Source organism: Meriones unguiculatus, chromosome 3, assembly GCF_030254825.1.
Source record: "Meriones unguiculatus strain TT.TT164.6M chromosome 3, Bangor_MerUng_6.1, whole genome shotgun sequence".
Taxonomy (NCBI): Eukaryota; Metazoa; Chordata; class Mammalia; order Rodentia; family Muridae; genus Meriones; species Meriones unguiculatus.
In genome coordinates, this window is record NC_083351.1 from 175,548,294 (window position 1) to 175,568,613 (window position 20,320).

The window sequence follows — 20,320 nt, forward strand, 5'->3', positions numbered from 1 at the left end:
CACTCTAGAAAGCCGAATCAAGACACCGCATGATGAAACTGCATGCCGACAGAAACGGACTTTACATCTTAGAAGTGCAGGGAGACAGGAAGAGCAGAGTCCACAGGGAAGGCATTAACCAGCGGTCAATGGAAATAAGGGCACAAAGGCAGACACCGAAATCACTCCTGGTCCCCAGAAAAAGCCACAACTTGGAATGCTCTCTGGCAGGGCAGTAAAGTAAGGTCATTAACATACAAACAAAACCGAAATGAGATACCAAATCAGCAGCAAGTCACCAAAATCACTTCTGGGAAAACACAGGAAACGGTCTGGGTAGGAATATCGGAAGTGCAAAAAATATCAGGATCTGAGTACCTGCGCCAGGAAGCAAAGGCTGCAGGAAGGCACAGACAGCAACGTAGCCATGCGTGGAAAAAGCCATGCGTGGAAAACGTCAATGAACCCTCAGGAAGTGAGGAAGCACGGATCAAAACAGAATGCCTTACAACAAAAGGGCCCTGACAGCTTGCTGTGCTGGTGTGTGCTCTAATTCCAGCACTGTGGATGCTGGGGCAGGAGGACAGCCTCAGGGCTACCCTGAGCTACATACTGAATTCAAGGCTAGCCTAAGCCAAATAGCAACGCTTCTCAAAAAATAAAAAATTAAAAGGCATTCTGGAACAGTCCTGATAAAATATTGATTACGTTTCTGAATTCCTTTAACACCCCACTAAATGCTGCCAGAGCAATGAAGATAGCAGCATCCTTCAAAGAGACTCAGAACCACAGCAGCCAAGGGGTAAAACCTGTTCGCACTCAATAGTTGCGCTGACTCACAGGGCAGGGAACCAGAGCCCCAGGTGCTCACTGCCAGGGCAACTTGAGAAAACCGGTTGGGACTGGTATGGTTCTGCCTCCCTTCAGCAGCAGGTGAGGGCAAGAGGGCAGGGGCCAGGATTACTGCCTACCTGATGAACCTAAGACCGTGGAGGGATGGCGTGGCATGGCATTCACACCTGTGACGCAGCTCCTGGGAGGCCGAGGCAGGATCACACAGCTTAAAAACCCAAGAGCTGAGCATGGAGCTCCCAGCAAGAGAGTTAGCAAGGCCCCAGGGCGGATCCCAGAACTGCAAACAAATGAAAGCCAACTCAACATGACACTCCCAGGTAACAGAACTGACAAAGCAGGCAGACATTTCAAAACACACTGCATCAAACGGACTGCAATTGGCCCGCAGTGTGCACATACTCACACTGGACAAGGAATATGAAGGTTCAGACAGCCAGAGAAAATACCTTGCTGGTCTGCTGTAATAGACTAAAGTTACACTAGACATTTGCTTCTCCATGCCCCCCCCACCCCTAAACTCAGGGACCAAGGAAAAACTTGTCATTAATATTTGCAAACATTTTAAAGTGAGCATTAACAACAGTGCGACATGCAAGTGTGTCAGCAAATGACAGTGTCTTTGTTTTCTGTTACTATGATGGCTCGCCCTGACATACGCCAGCCCAGACATCAACAGAGGGAAAATCACCTAGTGGGTAGCCAAAGACCGCAGCAACCACCCACCTGTGCTGTTGGAGTCCTCTCATGGCTGCCTGGCCCCGTCACTCAGAGGGAGATATCTTGTGCCTTGCACGGCCATTTTCATTTTGGAGCAGAATTTCTACCCTTACAGGGTAATTCCAAGTTACACTTTTAAGTTATATTTTCAAATGAGCTGAGTAGTGGGTTTGCATTAGTCTTCTCATACGGTGTTAGTTTTTATTAATCCACCCCCTCCTCCTCTCCCCCTTCATCACCCTGTCCCATCCCCATTTAATCTACTAACTGCAGTACTCTCTCCTCTTCCTAACTGGCCTACAAACGGCACACTTCGCGGGCTCTTCATACAGCCGCCACTGTTCAGTTTTCCCCTCTTCCGTTTCCTCCATATCCACGTGCCCTCCCTGCTCAGACACACTCACCTGTGATCCACTTCTTCCCTTAAAGCCTGGCATGAGCGCTCGCAGAAACATTCCTCACAGACACGGCTTGAGTCAGACACGGCTTCCTTCAAAATCAGCCTCAGAGGAACAAAGCAACAGAGAAACATCTCAGGGTTGCCGCTTGCAGACGTGTTTCGTACAGCTGCCACAACCTCTTATGTAGGTGTTTAACAGCTGTCACTTCACAGCTCATTTGGGAATGAAGGAAACAGAACAGGCTCCTCGGAAGGAGTAAAACACTTAAGAGACAAAGCTGTGTCAAGCAGAGAGAGTAAAAGACAAGGTTAACTTGCTCAGAGTCAGGGTGTCAATACAGTAGAGTGTGGCTGTAATGACTGACTGGGGTGGCACAGAGGAGCCTGGGTATGTCTCGACCAAACAGCGCACAAGAGGTTTGCTCCAGGGCAGTGGCCCAGCTTCACGGACGGTGGGCACAAGTGCATCATGTGAGGCCTGGTTTGCAAGGCCAGTCTGGCAAGACAGAGCGAGACCTAATTAACGTGTGTGTGCGTGTGTTTGTGTGTGTAGCTCATATGCCAGTGTGCTGTTCCACTTACAATTTCCGTTTTTCAGCTGTTTCACACCACTTTTCGGTAAGCGCCGCTCCCGCCTGAGGTTAGAGCGGCGAGTCCCCCAGTGTTGTCTCTGGAGAGCGCACCTCCATCTGAGCTCGGCACTCCTCTATCTGTGCTCATCCTCAAAGCACATCTTTTCTTTCACCTACGGAGAGCCAGCCTGTTGACCCTGGTTTTGTTGTTGCGGCTGTTACTGTCGTCTGGCCCTTCCGGCCATGCTTCTCACTGCCTCTGTTCCCTTATTTCCCATTCTTTTAAGAGAACCTCATCTCACAGGTACCAGGGCACAAACTCAGCCTGTCAGGTGACCACTGTCTAGTAAAAATCAGAGATGGAGTGTACCGAAGCGAACAATAAAATGAGGCATCAGGATCCTTACCCCCGACAACAAACACAAGCGTCTAGCCATCTATCAGACGAGACCCCGACAGCAGCCATGTTTCAAGTCGTCTTCCATCTTCAGCTAGACACAGCTGGTCTGCAGGTGTTATGGTCAAATGCTTTGAGGGCCGGCTGAGAAACAGATCCTGGAGAATGCTGACCCAGCCAAGCCTGCCCTCAGGCTTGCCGGTCCGTGGTTAACCTCTCTGAGGAGCTGGCTCTAGAGCTGAAGGTGCCATTCCCTCCCGCTTCAGACCCAAGCATGTTCATCTTGGAGCATCCTCCAAGAGCCCTTGTCCAGGGGATGGGCTGTTTCTGTGCTCCTGGGCCCGGTGAGAAAGGCAGAGCAAGAGTGGAGATGCCTGGGCACTGAGCACGAGGCAGTGCGTTGTTACAGCAAGAAGGCCCATCCTGAAGACAGGCAAACCATCCCAGCACTTCCTACCACAAGAGACTCAGCCAGGACAACATCAGGTCCTACCTTGGACAAGACATCTGCCTGGGACCCTCCTTCTGGGCTGCTCCAGCCTGCAGGGGTCCAGGGGTTTCTGCTGGATGGTCTCAGGGTCTGATGTGATGCTCTCCTTCCTGCTGCTTTCCATTTACTCTTTTATTCCCACCTGTGTGTACTTGAACTCACTTATTTGAAACAGAAACCACAGCCATCATGGAGCATTCTCCACACAAAACATCCTGACAAGAGGGAAAAAATAACTTGGTGGAAGATGAAGATGCCACTGGGCACAGGTTTGGGTTTGGTCTGACGTGTGGTAGGCACTGGCCAGAGTTCTGCTCCCTAGCACCCACGTGGATGCCAGGAAGGTGAAGCAAGCTGCCTGCAATTCCAGCGTTCTGGAAGTAGAGGCGGGATGGCTGGGGCAAGCTGACTGCTCAGACGAGGTGAATAGACGAGCTCTGGGTTCAGCTGGGTCTGCCTAGTGAGTGAGACGGATGGCCATCTAGACGACCTTCACGCTAAGCTTGTTCCTACCCGTGAATGTGTACCGTACACACTTACACAGAAAGAACAACGAAGAGCCATTGTGTCACAGCAGGATCATCGGTGGTCTAGGCTTCAGATTATTTGCAGAAACATTCAATTACATTTCAATAAATACATCGTAGGATATTAAACAATGAAAAAACTAGTAGTCTCCGTTTTTTTCTGTTTTTACCAACAACATATTTTATTGATTAATGACAAATTTTGAGCTAATCAAACTATACTGCATAAAGGGAATATGTAAAAATGCATTCATCTCCTGATAATAAATAAATCCATCTTTGTACAATTCGAAAAAAACCAGGACAGTGACAAACAACAAAATAAGAGGAAAATGCATCCTGGCTCCAAACCCAATCACTAACCCAACAAACACAGTTAAAAGGAACCTTCAGATTTGCCTCCCTAGGTGGCCATGTACTTCCCATACCTCCTTCTCACAGTCTTTTCACTGGGCGTTAGATTACTGCTAGTCTACAGCAGTCACTAATTCTCAGGCTCGTGGTTTTGCATGAGATGGATAAAAAGAAAAACAGCCCCAACAGTCTACTTGGTGAGGGGAGCCAGCACAGCTGTGTCCTGCATGTAGTTCTAGACCTCCCAACGGAAGCCAGGGGCTTCTTACAGACACTGATATGGTTTTAAGAATGCCTCGGCAACACACAAACGTTTTCCCTACTTTGTAAATGCCCAGGAACTGCAAGTCACCATCTACAGACAAAAGGGAACACAATTCATCAGCACCGGGTAGAATGATCCGCAGGGGAGCAGGCCTCAGAGTCCTCGTGTCGCTGTAGACTTAACTCTCCTCTGCGAAAAATCTACTGCCTGAAGTTAGATGCTTCAGGAAAAAGAATAAACAGAACTCAATAATTTACTTTATCAAAATAAACAGCTATCTGAGGGTCTGGCACTACACGGAACGTTTTTCAGGAGAAGAAGGGGTTCAAAGATAGGCGCTTCCTGCCTACTCCGGTCTTGCTGAAGCAGGAACTACCACACTTATCTTCACGACTAACACCTCTTCAGCTCTGGCGCCACAAGCTGTACTTACAGCAGCCGACATTTAAAGCGATGGGAGCTGCGGTCACGGTCAAACGGGCCACACGGAGATGCTCCCTGCCTTCCCGTCTGTGACACGTGAGAGCACTGCGGCTGCCGGGACCTCAGTCACATACAATCGACCACGTTAGAGGAGCCATGGCCAACGTCTCGGATCTGGCTAGTCAGGCAGTCACACACGGCCACACCAGCACCAGCTCTGCAGTGAGACACGGGTCCAACCAGCTCCCACCTGCAAAGACAAGGCAGGCCTGTCAGCACAGAGCACAGGCTCCCAACCAAAGACACGGCCGGAGACTGCGGGGCTGGTTTCCAGAGCAACTTTCCAGAGGGGGAAAAAGATATCCCCAAATCTTATATGAACAAAGAAATATTCTTCAGTTATCTCATTTTGCTTCCCATAGCTTCAGTCTGAAAACATTAAGTGGAACCTTCCAGAAATAAGCAATTTCCTAAGCTTTAAATGCTAGAGGCCGTTCTGCCTTGTGTAGGATAGTCTCTGTTTGGTGTGTTATTTGTGTAGGCAACACCTACTCGTTGGCCACGAGGAGTTGGACTAACTGTCACGGTGTTAGGTCCTTTTGTTCAAATAACCTTTGTTTTATTTAATAATGGTGCTAAGGTATAAAAGTAGTGATGCTAGGAGTTTTGTCTCAGCACAGTGTTAAAAATGTTGCCGTTTATTAGTAACCGCTCACCTTTTGTTGTGCCTACTTTACACATGGAACTGTACCTTTTTTTAAGTTAGTTCATCTTTTACACCCTGACCAGTTTCCCCACCCCCTCCCCTGCAGTCCCTTCTCCACGTCTCCTCTCCCACCTCCAACCCCATCCACTCCTCCTCTTCTCTTCAGGAGAGAGCGGGCCTCCCGTGGATGCCATCCAGCCATGGCACAACCTGCAGCTGGACTAGGCTCATCCTCTCCTATGCAGGCCGAGGGGGCAGCCCGGCAGGAACAGGTCCCAAAGGCTGGCAGCACGGGCACTGAATTTTGCCCTAAGCATGTATGGACAGGGGAAGCCCAGCTCTACGTGCAAAGCTGGCTTCTACCCCCAGCCCCAGGTTCCACTGAGGGCGGTGAGCCCAGAGGCTAAGCGAAGCATGAGCCTTCTGCTGTGGAGCGCCGCACGCGGCTAGAGGAACAGTGCACACTTACTTATTCAGCACCGGGTCAAAGGCCTCCACGGTGTTCAGATACGCGTTGCCATTGTGGCCGCCAACCGCAAAGATCCTGCCCATCAGTGTGGCGATCCCCACCCCGCCCCGGGGAGTGGTGAGTGCTGCCACGTGGTCCCACTTGTCGCTCCGAGGGTCATACCGCTCAACTGAGCGCAAAGGGGAGTTATCGTCAAAGCCACCTACAAGAGAGACATTTAAAGCACGCTGTTTCGCTTCACAAAGTTGACAGCTAAATCTCAACTCGACAGCTTATCGAACTCAAGCTTTTGTCAGGCCTGGACACATGCCCTTAGTCCCAGCACTGGGAGGCAGAGACAGGCCCTGTGGATCTCTGTGAGTTCAAGGCCAGCCTGCTCTACATAGGGAGCTCCAGGACAGCCAGGACTACATTGAAAAATCCTGTCTCAAAGAAAACAAAACGAAACAGAAATCTCAAACTTTTAAATCGATTTTAGAATGATTTAGAAGAAAACAATTACTCTGATACCTAGCTACCACCAACTACGACAATTTTCTACAATTCAACTACTTCATCAGTACTGTACTTTAACAAGAGGCTTAAAAATTTTTTTTTCTTGGTTTTTGAGACAGGGTCTTAGCCTCCTCAGTGCTGGGATTATGGGTGTATGCTACCACGTCTGGTTTTAAAGTCTCAATGTGAAAAACAAAGAGTTGCTGTAGAAAAGTGGGGGATTTACGGGAGAAAGCAACTGTTTTATAACCTGTCCTGAGAATCCCAGGCGCTAGAGTAAGACCTGGCTCCCCTGTGTGTGTGCTGGGAAGCCGGCAAAACACTGGACCTCACTAAATCATCAGCTCATGCAGACAGAAGTGCAAGAGTTCCAGGGCTCCTCCTAAAACCATTCTTGACAGTACAACTGCTGAGACAGCAGGCCAGAACCAAATCCTCGCATTTCTGCCAAGGCCACGTCTTCCTCCTGTCACATGGTCTATGGGTAATGGTCTTTTCAGTAGAGCGTGACGGAGCACAGCCCTGAGTGCTGCCCGGACTGTCATTGTGACCTCCATCTTTTCCACGTCCCTTCTAAGAAAGCAGCAGTTCTCCTTGAGAAAATGGCTCAACCTGTTTGCCAGGTATGAGGCGGTGTTGCTACTGTGATCACTTCTTTAAAAATAAGGTCAGTTTTAAAAATATGTTAAAACCTTTTAGTAGGGTTTTTATTATATCAATTGAAATGAAATAAAATTCACTAATTTTTATGTACATAACCAGATGGTTTTGGGGGAGGGGCAGATGCTTATCACAACTGAAATTCTTTTCGTCATAATAAAAGTCCATTCCTGCTCACACTAATGTGGAAGACAAGGGTTTGTAGTCACCTTCTCCATAGCTCTCGTGTTTGTTGGTCTCACTTAAGCTCCCTAGGTAATAAGGAAGGGTTCAGTGCTGAGGACATAGCTCAACAGCAGAGTGCACGCCGACCACGCCAGAAGCCTTAGTCCATCCTTAACAGTGAAAACAAGCCGCGGCAGAGGAAGAGAAAAGCAGAATGTGAAGAGGCTGCTACCCACGCCCGCATCTTCCGTGTTATCATTCCCACCAGCTGCACCTGTCTTGAGTAGGAGCTGACTCTCCACGAGGTTGTTAGCTGCAGTTTTTCAGTGCTCAGGACGGAAGCCAGGGCCTCCTGCACACTAGCTTTACACTGAGCTGTCCCTAGCTCCCAAGAGGGCTGCTCCAATGCTCACCCCAAGCTGTCCTTTTTAATCATATCTGTTTTAGCTCTAAGGGTCCCAGAGACTGAATAAGCACAGCAAACATGACACTCCTGGAGCCACATGGTCCTGTGACCCGTGTGTGGCTTGAAGGCCGCAACCACGGACTAGAAGAACTTTGGTCCCCACACACTCAGGTTCAACCTCCACCCCTCTCACTTGTCCAGGCCCTTGGCTCTCTCTTCAACTGACTACCATGCAAAGGCAGCGAGGCTGAGGTGGACTGTCGGATTCCCTTCCTTTTCTTGTGAGAGCACAGAAAGACCGGACGCTGCTTCTACTGACAACAACCCAGTACCCTCCTATTAAGAACTATAAACAGCAAAACCCCAATGACAGCCGTCAGCATACCCTGTGACAGACAGCCTGTGCCAAGGAGCACTCCAAGCAGCCCCTTCTCTGGGAGGAAGGGTTACTAACTAGAAGTAAGGTAAGCGACTCCTGTGTTGGGCACAGCTAAGATGCTCAGACATACACCAGGCCTAATCCCTGAGACAATCCTGAGAGGTGGGCAGCCCATCCCAGGTTCATAGTCATGGAAGGCCTCCCGGAGGTGGCCACACACCATGCCACTCCTAGAAGAGAGCACAGATTCCTTCTATAGAGCTCTAGACGTCCTTCTAACTCAGTACTTCAATCAGTCAAAAAGATAACAGAACAGCCAATACACCTCACACAGAAAAGTACTGTTTTTTTGAAGTAATCAGCATAGTTTGCCTTGAAATGAAGTGGAAGAAAAACAAGTCTGTAGACATTTTAACATTTGTTCTAGCAAAGCATATTTATGTTTCTACATTTACAAATATCTATTTCATTTAAATGCAATCCCCTACTTTAGGTATAATTTTAAGTTTTGCTTTTTGGAGTTTTCTGTGTGTTTGTCTTCTGAGACAGGGCCTCACTATGTAGCTCTGAACCTCACTCACTATGTAGAGCAGAGTGATCGAAAACTCAGAGACCCGCCTGCTTCTGCCTCCTGAGTGCTGAGACTAAAGGCGTGAGCCACCAAGCTGGCCCAAGTTTAAATCTGAAGCATTTCAGATTTAAATCAAGAAGCATTAATGTCAGCTTTAAGAACTCACAGGCCCATCTCAGCACTGAGTCTACTTAAGGCCACCTGCTGAGACAGTTTGTGACTGTTATCTTGTGGCACTTGTCACCACGTGCCTCGATCCATTAGAGAGGGCATGTACTCACCAACAACATACAAGCAGCCGTGAAGCTCGCTAACCCCGTTGCCTGCTCTTCGCTGACCCATTTCCTTGACTTCTATCCACTTATCCAGGTGTGGATGATACCTTTCCACACTGGATAAGGAAGCTACTCCATCGTTGCCGCCCACAGCATACACATGGTTCTAAGTGAAGGGAACAGAACACGCATACATTTCAGATTGGCTTCTCCACGGCCTTAACAGGCGAGCAGAACGCAGGAAGACCAGTATTTCATGAACAACTTGATACACAGCCGATGCGCAGCTGCTGTGAAGCAGACTGTGTTGGCCACGGACGTCCACAGGAAGGGGCTGCGCCACTTACTATTAAAGCCACGGAGCCAACGCCGCCACGGGGAGTGTTCATCGGGGCCACTGTGCTCCACTGATCAGACTCGATGTCGTACCTCTCCACATCACTGAAGCAGGTGTTGTCATCCAGCCCCCCGATTGCATAGATCGGGCCCCCTAAGGCGGCCAAGGCGATCCCTCGCCTACGAACACAGAACGTGCTTCAGTGTGAGTTTATTTTAGGAAAAAGCAGCAGCTTTCCTCAGTGCCAGCCGCTTCAGGAGATAATCCTCGAAGCGTGTGGCTTGCGTCCAGTGTTTTAAATGCCTTCGCGGTTCTGAGCAGCAGCTCGGGTCGGCCCCTTTACTCTGTACAGTGCACGGCCTACACAGGCTACTGGACACTTGGGCAAACTTTTCTTTTTTAGTTTGTGTGTGTGTTTGGGGGTTTGAGCCCAGGGCCTTGCATCTATCGGTCACACAGTCCACTCTCAAGCTAAACTCAGAACAAATAATTAATGCAAAACCCAACAAAACAGTGTAAAAAATCCAAAGTGTTCAGTTAGTAAATAGACAGTTACATAACTGAGGAGTTAATGGGCTGGTAAGAAAACAGTTTGCTATGGGTTAAAAGAGCCAAGTTGAGTTCTGAACCCATGAGTTCATCTTGCTGCAGGGTTTCATTAAAACACCACAGAAAAGGGCACTTGTTTTCCTATCACAAGCTTTGTGTGCTCTGCTTTAGTTCTGGAGGGCATTTATTTCCTTCCTCTGAAAGAAGCCTCAGCCCCTACTGAAAGTTAACTCACTGTTATACGGACAATAAAAAAAGGACAAATTCCCCACCAAGAGCTAACAGCTCTCCAGCTGCTACAGTGCCCTAGAGCCTCTGAGGGCAGACCTTCCCTTACAGTTAGTTACCTTTGTATCCCGCGTCCTGCTTCCCGCCTCCCTGGGAACTTTAGAAAGGCAAACAGCTTTGCTGCTGCTTAAGCATCTGGGTCAAAAGTGTGGAATGTGCACAACATTCAAGGACTTTCACAGAGCCCATTCCCGGTGTCTTCCTGCTAGTCTCTTCCTAAGGCAGCTCAGGCCACCATTCCTGTGTTTACATCATTCAGCTTTTGCGCATCAAATTATGAACACAGTGGAGGCTGTTCATGCAAAGCATGCACCCAGAGCAACAGTTTAAAAGTTGACAGAGAGCAGCATGAGCAACAGTGTGGCTACCTATCATGTGGCCAGGACTGCATACAGAGCAGCAGACTATAATCGCCCTATAGTCCTCTCCACAGCTCTGAATGCAGACAATGTGCTGTAAACACTCTATTCCTTTTCTTTACGATCTGTGTTTCACACTGGTGCGAGTCAACACTTCACGCTGCACAAACAGCCACGAACCCAATCTCCCACCACATCATCCTGGTATAACTGACGTTTTTAGGCCTGAACGTATAACCTCGTTTGACATCACTTGAAAGGTGTTGTCTACCGAGTATTTGGTCTGCTTGTTTCTGTTGCTGCTGCTGCCTGCTGCTTTCTGTGTCCTGACTTGGTGACATGATTGTAGTTGCTGTTTCATCTCAGGATGTTGGAAGTTACTATTCACATCATCAATAAGAATTCAGGAGAGGTTAAATCATGTAATTAATCTGAATCATGTAATTACTGAATCATGTAATTAATAATTTCCCCTGTAGACGAGCTCTAGTAATCAAAATATAGTTCAATTTATTATAGATAAAAATTTAATATATTACCACTAATCTTTGTTTTTTAAAATTTATATATTTATATTAACTTCAATTTATTCACTTTGTATCCCAGCTGCAGCCCCCTCTCTTATCCCCTGCCAATCCCGCCTTCCCTCCCTCTTCTCTTCCCATGTCCCTCACCCAGTCCACTGATAGGGGAGGTCTTCCTCCCCTTCCATCTGATCCTAGCCTATCAGGTCTCATCAGGAGTGGCTACACTGTCTTCCTCTGTAGCCTAGTAAGGCTGTTTCCCACTCAGGGGGAGGTGATCAAAAAGCCAGCCACTAAGTTCATGTCAGAGACAGTCCCTATCCCCACACTAGGGAACCCACTTGAGAACTGAACTGCCGTGGGCTACATCTGTGCAGGGGTTCTAGGTTACCTCCATGCACGGTCCTTGTTTGGAGTATCAGTCTCAGAAAAGACCTCTGGGCCCTGATTTTTCGGTTCTTTTGCTCATCACTAATCTTAAAATCAGTAAAGAAACCAGAAATTGAAGGTGCCATTTTCTTAACAAGATAATAATAAGACTTAGTTCTAATTTGTTTTATTTTTGTTTTTTGAGACAGGGTTTCTCTGTGTAGCCTTGGCTGTCCTGGAACTCACTCTGTAGACCAGGCTGGCCTGGAACTCACACAGATCTCCCTGTCTCTGCCTCCTAAGGGTTGCGATTAAACTAATTAGGATAATATTTAAGAGAAAAACTACATGCATATCCATTCAGGTCAGAAAGAAGACAAACATACCTGTTTCAATTTCTATTCATACAACATCAAGTTATCAGCCAATAAAGGTGGGATGTAAAACAATGAAACCTAAGGATGCCTGAGGAGGGCTGGAGGGATGGACGGGAGGTCAACAGCACTGGCTGCACCTGCAGAGGACTGGACTTTGGTTTCTGGCACTCCTGCTAATGCACTCATAAACATGTATAACTCTAGCTCCACGAGATCTGATGCCCTCTCTGGCCTCAGGGGGCACTTGCATACACACACATGGAAACTGGCAAGAGTTGGCAGTAGCGCATCAGTGCTTATCTGACACTACTCTAACTGTGAGATGGGAACATACAAGAAGCTGAGGCGGCAGTCTCAACTGCTGAGCCATCTCTCCTTGCGCTCACCATGCCCTTCTTAAAGATACAGCTGTGACACAGCGCGCTTTGGGTGCGTTAACACAAGGGGCTCTCAGATACAGCCTGAAAGTCAGAGAAAGCTTCAAAGTGAAATTTTTCAGAATTCATCCTCTTCACAGATTCCAAGGAATGAGCATGCTGACGTACCTCTTGGTGTTCATTGACGCCTTCATCATCCATTTGTTAGTGAGAGGATCAAACATCTCCATGCTGCCTAAATGCTCATTTCCATCATGTCCGCCCACTGCATACACTTTACCTGCCAAACAGAGAAGTACTTGATCTAGCTGGTAACAATGCGATATTAGTGTTAGTACACATGATATTAATGTCATTTACACGTGATGCTACGTGATATTAGTGTTAGTTACTGAGCGATCATGTGATATTAATGTTATTTACATGTGACGTCAATGCTATTTACACGTGAGATCATATGATATTAATGCTATTTACATGCGGGCACTCTATAACTAGAATATCGTAATAATTAACTTTAAATGTTTTTTTCTGTTCGATATTGGACTCATGTCACCAGTTAAGCACAAATCAGCGGGTGGCTTCCCTGAACACGCCTTCAAATGCCAACTTCTTGGGTTTTATCACTTTTTATTAAATAGTAAATTAAATCATCAATTCTGCCTTCACAGCAGGTCTGTAAAATGGAAAAAAGGCTAATAATAAATTATAAAGATAGTATGCCCTGTTACTACAAAATGATCAACCTTTCTCTGAGTAAGACAGAAGCAGAGACAGTGAGACAAACGCTCTGCCACGGTGTGTTGCCCAGCCTGCCTGGCACTCTCCTGCACTGTACAGCTACAGAAATGAGATTTCATCATCACTAAAATTAATGAAATTGCAGAACCATAGAAAAATGTTAGAACAGTTTACGAATCCCCTTCCTTTTCCTGTGTTATAGGAGGACATGCAGAGGCTGGGAAGGCAGTTGGCAGCTAAGAGCGTGGTGCTCTTCCGGGGGCCCGGCAGCACTCACAGGTAGGCTCCACTGTGGAGCCCAGGGGCGTCTGCCGTCCCCTGCTGCCCTTCTTGCACCAGGCGCACACACTGGGCACATATGCACATGCAGGCAAACAGTCACACATAAAAAATCTCTTAAAATACATAAAAATAATGTAGCAGCTGAGGCTGTAGCTCAGTCGGCAGAGTTCTTGCCTAGCACGCAGGAAGCCCTGAGCCCACTCCCGGCACTGCATAGCTGGGTTTGTGGTGCATGCCTGTAATCCTAGCTCTTAAGAGGTAAAAGCAGGAGGTCAGGAGTTCAAGGTCAGCCTCAGGTACTACATAGTGAATTCTAAGACACCCAAGGGCTAGAGATCTTCTCTTAAAAAATTTTTATATAAAAACCAGAACTGATTTAGAACCAAAACATTTACTATAGTTGATACAGGATATTTAATTTATAAATGAAATCTACCACTGAGATACATTTCTAGCCCTTGGTGATTCAAAACAGGGTCTTGCCACATAGGTCAGGCTAGCCAGGAACTAAAATCCCCCTGCCTCCGTCTCCAGATGCTGGGATTATAAGTATGTGCCACCATGCCGAACCACAAGAATTTCACTTTCTCCATCTGCTCATTTTTAATTATTATACCAACATGCTAATGTATATAACGGCTGTTGCAGAAAGGAAGAGAATTTCAAAGTTCACATTGTTAAGACAAACAGCACAGCTGTGTGAGGTTCCAAAACAACAGACCCACCTTCCACAGAGATCACGCCTACATGTCGCCTTCGGCTGTTCATTTCCGGTCCAAAGAACCAACTGTTTTTGTTGATGGAATAGCATTCAATACTACGGAAAGGGTCACCAGATCCACCTCGGCCACCCACACAGAACAGCACACCTACAGCAAAGCCAAGGACACAGATGAGGATCACCGCTCTTAAGACTTTCTTTTTAATAGTGGAAAATGGTTGTCAAACTCTCAGTAACAGGCTTTTATTTTTTGTTTTGTTTTGTTTAAGATAAGTTATGAAATCTCCTTAGTATCTTTTTGCCCCGTTATTCTAACTTTTCAAAGAATATGAGTGATCAGTTATCTAGCCTTCTTCATGTCGCACTCACTACAAGTGTCCTTACTTAAGTAACAGAATCAAGGAGAAAGGACAAGCGTATCTGTATACTGTTGAGACCTCTGTCATGAGCAGCTGAGCAGTCTACCTCTGCCAACCCCTGAGCTGCTTCCCTGTGGAACACAGCTCAGTGCTGGCTACATCTGCCTGTTTGGAAACTCCGTTCCTTCGCTGTCTGTAAGATCAGGTCCCTTTTTGTGTATATACTCCACCCACTCCTCCCTCTGTAGCCCTGAAGGAAAGGCTCATCCCTGTGTGGTGACCACCACGTCAAAGCGTCTTCAGTCCACATGCCTGAGGCCTACACAGCCCCGAGACCCAGTGTCCAGAGCATCTCCTTCCTGCCTGTCCTGACCCAGCCGCCCTGTCCCTGTCAAGCCGCCACTATCTCCATGCAGGTCTCTACAAGCTGCAGCTCAGCAGCAAGACCCAGCCTCTCCTCACTGAGAAGCCATTTTGCTTCCAGACTGTCAACAGGATTGTGGCTGCTTGAGTGAAAAGGGCCCCATAGGCCCATGGCACTGTTAGGGCTGTGGCCTTGTTGGAGTAAGTATGTCACTGGGGGTGGGTTTTAAGGTCTCAGAAGCTCAAGCCAGGCCCTGTGTGTCAGTCTCTCTCCCTGCTTTCTGCTGATCCAGAAGTAGAACCCTCAGCTACCCCTCTTGCACCATGTCTGCCTGCAGGACAGCATGCTTCCCACCATGACAATAAACCTCTGAATCTGTAAGCCAGCTACAATGAAATGTTTTCCTTTATAAGAATTGCTATGGTCATGGTGTCTCTAACAGGACAATCTGATAAAGTGCTCTTCCAACTCTCTCTAACCTCTACCCAAAGAACTTCAGCAAATGCCCTACACTGTAAAATGGTTAAAATGACATGTTTTCATTCAGCTGTGTATAAATCATTCATTTGCACACAACTCAAAAACAAAACAATCAAACAAACAAAAAACTTAATGTACAGAATCTCCTGAAGGGTGAACACAGATCTGGGGTCTGACCCTCAGCGTCCCTGGTTCAGTCTTTGGGGAAAGGTTTAAGATTCTCTCTCACAGGCTCCTGGGTGACCATTCTCGGTGCTCTGAGAAGCACTGGCTACCTAAAGGGAAAGCCTTCAGGCTGGAGATGTGCTCACTCAGTGATGGGATGCTTGTCTCGGGCCTGCAGCTGATCCCTACCACTGCAAGGAAAGAGATGTCTCTCGGCACAGCATAAACTCCTCTGTCTTACTCCACCCGCAGCTCAAGCTCCTGTGCCTACCCTTGGTGTTCCTGCTTTTGCACTTTTGATAATGACCTTTCATTTACACATGACTGAAATATCCACATGCTGACAACTGTCACCCCAAACTAAGTACAACTGTTACAGTGAACATTTACACGCTAACTACATAGTACCTGGTGTGTGCTCAGCTGTGGAAGTGAGCATTTAAGGCTAACTACATAGTGTGCTGGGCACTCTGGGAAGGTAAAAGAATACCTAAACAGTACAAGAACACCTCACCGGTGTCCTGAAGGTTATTTCTGGTCTAAAACAAGGTCTGAGCTTTATTTCCTCTTTAACCCTTTCCTGTCCCTCACAGAGCAGCCACCAGCGGCTTCTCACCCCACACTGTCACAGCAAGGTGTCTGCAGTGCTCTGCACAGTTTATCTGTCTGTTCTCCCAACACAGGCGTGTGTCTGCCTTTCTAACCCCATTCCAGAGCCGGCAGCACGGCGAGCATTTGATGTCTGCCAGTGACTGCAAATGCGTTTACCCGCTGGAGTCCCTTCCTGCTTGCTCAATGCCGAGTCAGGGAAGTTACAGTACAGGAGAACTGAAAGATCACGTGTCACGTTTATAATAAACAGTGTGCCCTTGAACAATTAAGAAATTAGTCAAATGTAACAACAGTGGTAGAATTATAATCCCAGGGCACAGTCTTGCTCTTTGATGACATTTGCTCTAAGTGAAAGCTACACAGCTCACCTCTGAACACGTTATGAAACAAACAGGCAACAAAAATATCCGCATGCAAATCCTTTTCTCCATTGTCTCTGTGTGGTTTGGATAACTCCGGCCTAATTCTTAGTCCTCTTTCCTAAAATGGAGGAAACCCATCTGATGAAAGGCCGGCTCTGTTAAAATCTACTCTGGAATGTTTTGATGATTATGTGAGACACGTATGTGGATGTCTGGTGCATTCTGGCATGACCCTAGCCTGCTTACACCTTGAATTTAGATCTGGGTTTGGAGAATGTTTGCCTTGTATGCACAAAATACTAGAGTTTATCCCTCAGAGCAACAGACAAGCTGAGAAAATGACGAGCTTAAAGAACCTAATTAAACATCTTTAACTTATGAAGCAGGATTCACAAAAACAGAATTCTGTGATAGAAAAAAAAATTTTTTTAGACAGGGTTGGCCTGGAAGAGGCTATGTAGACTAAGCTGGCATCAAACTCAGAAGATAAAACCCACTTGCTTCTGCCTCAAAAAAGTGCTGGGATTAAAGTGAAAATGCTGCCTGGATGTAACTAACAACTGGAATTCCAGAAGAAGAAAGAAGGAGGAAGAGGAGGAGGAGGAGGAGGAGGAAGAGAAAGAAGAAGAGGAGGAAGAGGAAGAGGAGGAGGAGGAGGAGCAGGCGCAGGAGGAGGAGGAGGAGGAGGAGGAGACAGTCTTTCTCAGGTGAATTGCCTAGAAGAACATCTTCAGAAGCAGGTGTGCTCAGACCCTACCACTGACTTTTGTGGCTGTCAGGCTGTGCCCCACACAGCACTCCTTGGTACCAACACAGAGAACACCTCTATACAAGATTTCTTTTGCTGAGCTGCTGGACTTCATCTATATTCTCTCATCATCCAAATATAAAACTAAATGTGATGTGTTCATGGTACATGTCTGGAATCCCAGCACATGGGAGGAGACAGGAAGATCAGAGTTCAAGGCCATCTCAGGTTACACAGGGATTTTAGGACAGGCTGCAGTACACCAGGACTTCGAGGTCAGCCTGGGTTGGAAATATAGTCTGACGTGGTATCACCTAGTGAGAAGTCACATGCTTCTTACATGTAAGAGATTTCCATTCTAGGAGCTTAGCCCTTCACACAAATGCTGGGTATGGTTTATGCTTTTCTTCCGATTTATATGTGAAGTTTGTCAGTCTCAATGCTTGGCACTATAGATATATATATAGATATATATATAGATATATATATATAGAGTCTAACGATCTTCAGCCTTTCTGAAGAACACGTCAATCTCAAGGCATGTCAATAAACAAATAACAAAGCAACATAGCCAAACAAATTCCCAAACAGTACTCTAAAGGCACCAATAGTGTCCAGTCCAAGACCTCAAAGGAAAAGCTATTGCTTCAAATTTTGTAGGACTTACAGCCTTTTAAAAGACTGGCTTATTGTAGGCAGGCACAGTGGCACAAGAGTGATTGAGCATTCAGGAGGCAGAGCCCTGATAGCCTGGGCTACAGGGAGATTCTGTCTCATAAAACCAAATACCAAAATCAACAAAAAAAACTGTATATTAATAAAACTAAATGATGAACACTAAGAATCATGAATACATTCATATACCTACTGACCAATTCTTAGGTAAAACAATCAAACACTAATTTTCTGACTATTAGTTTAGGCATACATAACCCTCAGCTATGTCAAATATCCTCCCTGGCAATCTGACAAAATGAGTAACTTAATTTACCAGCAGTGTGCTTCCTTGGGGTAGTCCGGACTGTGTACTCAAAGTCAGGAACCGGCTTGCTGCTCAAATGAAGGTGATAATTTCTTGCTTCATCCAATAGATCTCTACATTTGAGATTTTGCTTGACAATCTGTTCTTTTGCCACAACACCCATAAGAAAATCAATCGGCAACAATGGCAGACGAACCTAAGATCATGAACAGTTGTGATACAAAACTTAAGCAGGAACAGAATCCATATACCCCATTCTCACATATCACAGGACTATGGCTATGACCTTGTCCTTCACATGCAAAGCCCCTGGCTTCAATTCCCAGCTTTGTATAAATAATAACATGCAAAAAACCCCTGCTATATGTGAAATAAATTAGAAGTTGAAAAATAATTGTTACTTGAGCTTTAAAAATCCAATTACAATCACACTTGAATAGGTTTTCTTCCTCTGAGAATAAATATTTGTTCTTAATAAATTAAGGTTTTGCTAACACTATTAAATTTTTATAAAATTTGGGCATAACTGAACATAGTGACTCATGTCTATAATCCCAGACTTGGGAGGCTGAGATGGAAGGCTTGTGAATCTGGGGCCAGCCTGAGGTATAGAGTATTAGGGTAGTCTGAGCTAGACCCTGTCTACAAACAACAACAAATTGGATTAAGTACTCAGTTTTTTAGTTGTTTTCGTTTTAAGACAGATTTTTATGCAGCCCAGACTGGCTGTGTAGCCAAGCTCTGATCCTCCTGCCTTTTCCTCCTAAGTGCTGTAACCACAGGTAAGCATCAGCATCCTTATGCTGAGGATCAAACCAGGGCTTCATGCACGGCAGGCAGTCTGGCTACTGAGCTACACCCCAACCGCAATCCAACGTGGTTTTTTTTAGTTTTTTTTTTTTTACCAATTAGAGTTTTAATAAAGCATTAATTTCAGGAAAAGGTAAGTAAATGAAACAAGAGGAAGCGGCAAGGGAGGGAGAGCAGAAGGCAACTCCAGGGTAGGAAGAGGGAACACAAGATACAAGCACAGTTGTTATGTGGTCTTTCCAGCACAGGTCTACAGTCATTAGCAATACTGTCATTAGGAAAATGATCCATTGAAACTTAGAAGCTTCATTATGAAGTAAGTCATGAATTACTGGGAGAGCTGTTTCCCTAGAGCCATTTTCAACTAATAGAACACAGTGTCCGTTTCTACTTCCTATGAATATTTTCAATGTCTGCGCTTAAGACCATTCAGGCACCACAGACCCACATGTGTCATTGCTGGACCTGCACAGGGCACAAAGAGTTAACCATAGTGCGTTAACCCCTTCAGACAAGTGACACCTGGCATTAACACACTCGTGCGCATGGTCCCGCCTGGACCCTACCTGTGCAAGTGTCTCATCCAGCCACTTCGGGTGGTGCTGGGGATTGGCGAGCAGCCACTTGATGGCAGCGCTGTAGACCTGCTTCTCGCTGTCGATGTTGAGGTCGCTGGAGGACAGCAGCTTGTGCAGGTGCTGAGGCGACACGCTCACGAAGTCTTCGCATTCCACCACCTCGGTGAAGTGCTCGCAGGCGTACTGGTCCGCCATGTCCATCAGGTCTATTCGGTTGTGACTCTCGGCAAAGGCTCGTACTGCCAGGCAGTTGGAGGGGTGAAAATGTAACTTCATGTATTCGCAGCAGGCTCTGGCCACCAGTTCCACCTGCAGAATGCACGCTGCGTACAGCAGGGGCTGCACGTTGTCCACCGTCAACGTGAGCCTCGAAGAGTAGACGAACTTCACCAAGTCTTCCATGGCGTCACCGTCAAAGTCCCGAATCTCAATCAGCGCCTGCTTGGCTTCAGCCATTTCAGAGAGAAACATGGCTCTGAAGTAGGGGATCACACAGGCCAGCACCAGCTTGTGACAGGAGATCAGCTTCGAGCCAACCTGTCCAAATCAACAGGCACACTGAGGAGGCGGTCCCACACCAGGGGACCCGTGGTCTACCCAGGCTGGACTCCCGTGAAGGCTCAAGTCCTGTAGCTGCTCAGCCTTCAAGCTACGCCACTTTCTGAAAGTCGGGTAATTTTCACCTTCTAAATTAGCCACACTAAACTATTATTTTTTTGTTATCTCATATTTGAGGATCATTTTCTGAAATAGTAAATATATTTAAGGTAGCCTAAAATTAACATTTTAACAAATATATGAGGGCTGAGTGTTGGGGGTTGGTCTGGTGCT

At 46.7% G+C, this 20,320-nt stretch overlaps 1 protein-coding gene across 3 annotated transcripts in view; it reads right to left on the bottom strand.

The window, feature by feature from the left end:
* Positions 1–4,090: 4,090 nt before the first annotated feature.
* Klhl8 (kelch like family member 8) overlaps positions 4,091–20,320 on the bottom strand; it is a 47,888-nt gene continuing 31,658 nt past the window's right edge. For all 3 annotated transcript variants that reach the window (XM_060381053.1, XM_060381054.1, XM_021657486.2), the window contains exons 3-10: positions 19,478–20,026; positions 18,111–18,297; positions 14,034–14,177; positions 12,454–12,565; positions 9,453–9,621; positions 9,112–9,271; positions 6,155–6,356; positions 4,091–5,229 (exon numbers count right to left, since the gene is read on the bottom strand). In XM_060381053.1, the coding sequence (XP_060237036.1) occupies positions 5,106–5,229; positions 6,155–6,356; positions 9,112–9,271; positions 9,453–9,621; positions 12,454–12,565; positions 14,034–14,177; positions 18,111–18,297; positions 19,478–20,026 (1,647 nt within the window). In that variant the 3' untranslated portion in view covers positions 4,091–5,105. The remainder of the gene's footprint in view (positions 5,230–6,154; positions 6,357–9,111; positions 9,272–9,452; positions 9,622–12,453; positions 12,566–14,033; positions 14,178–18,110; positions 18,298–19,477; positions 20,027–20,320) is intronic.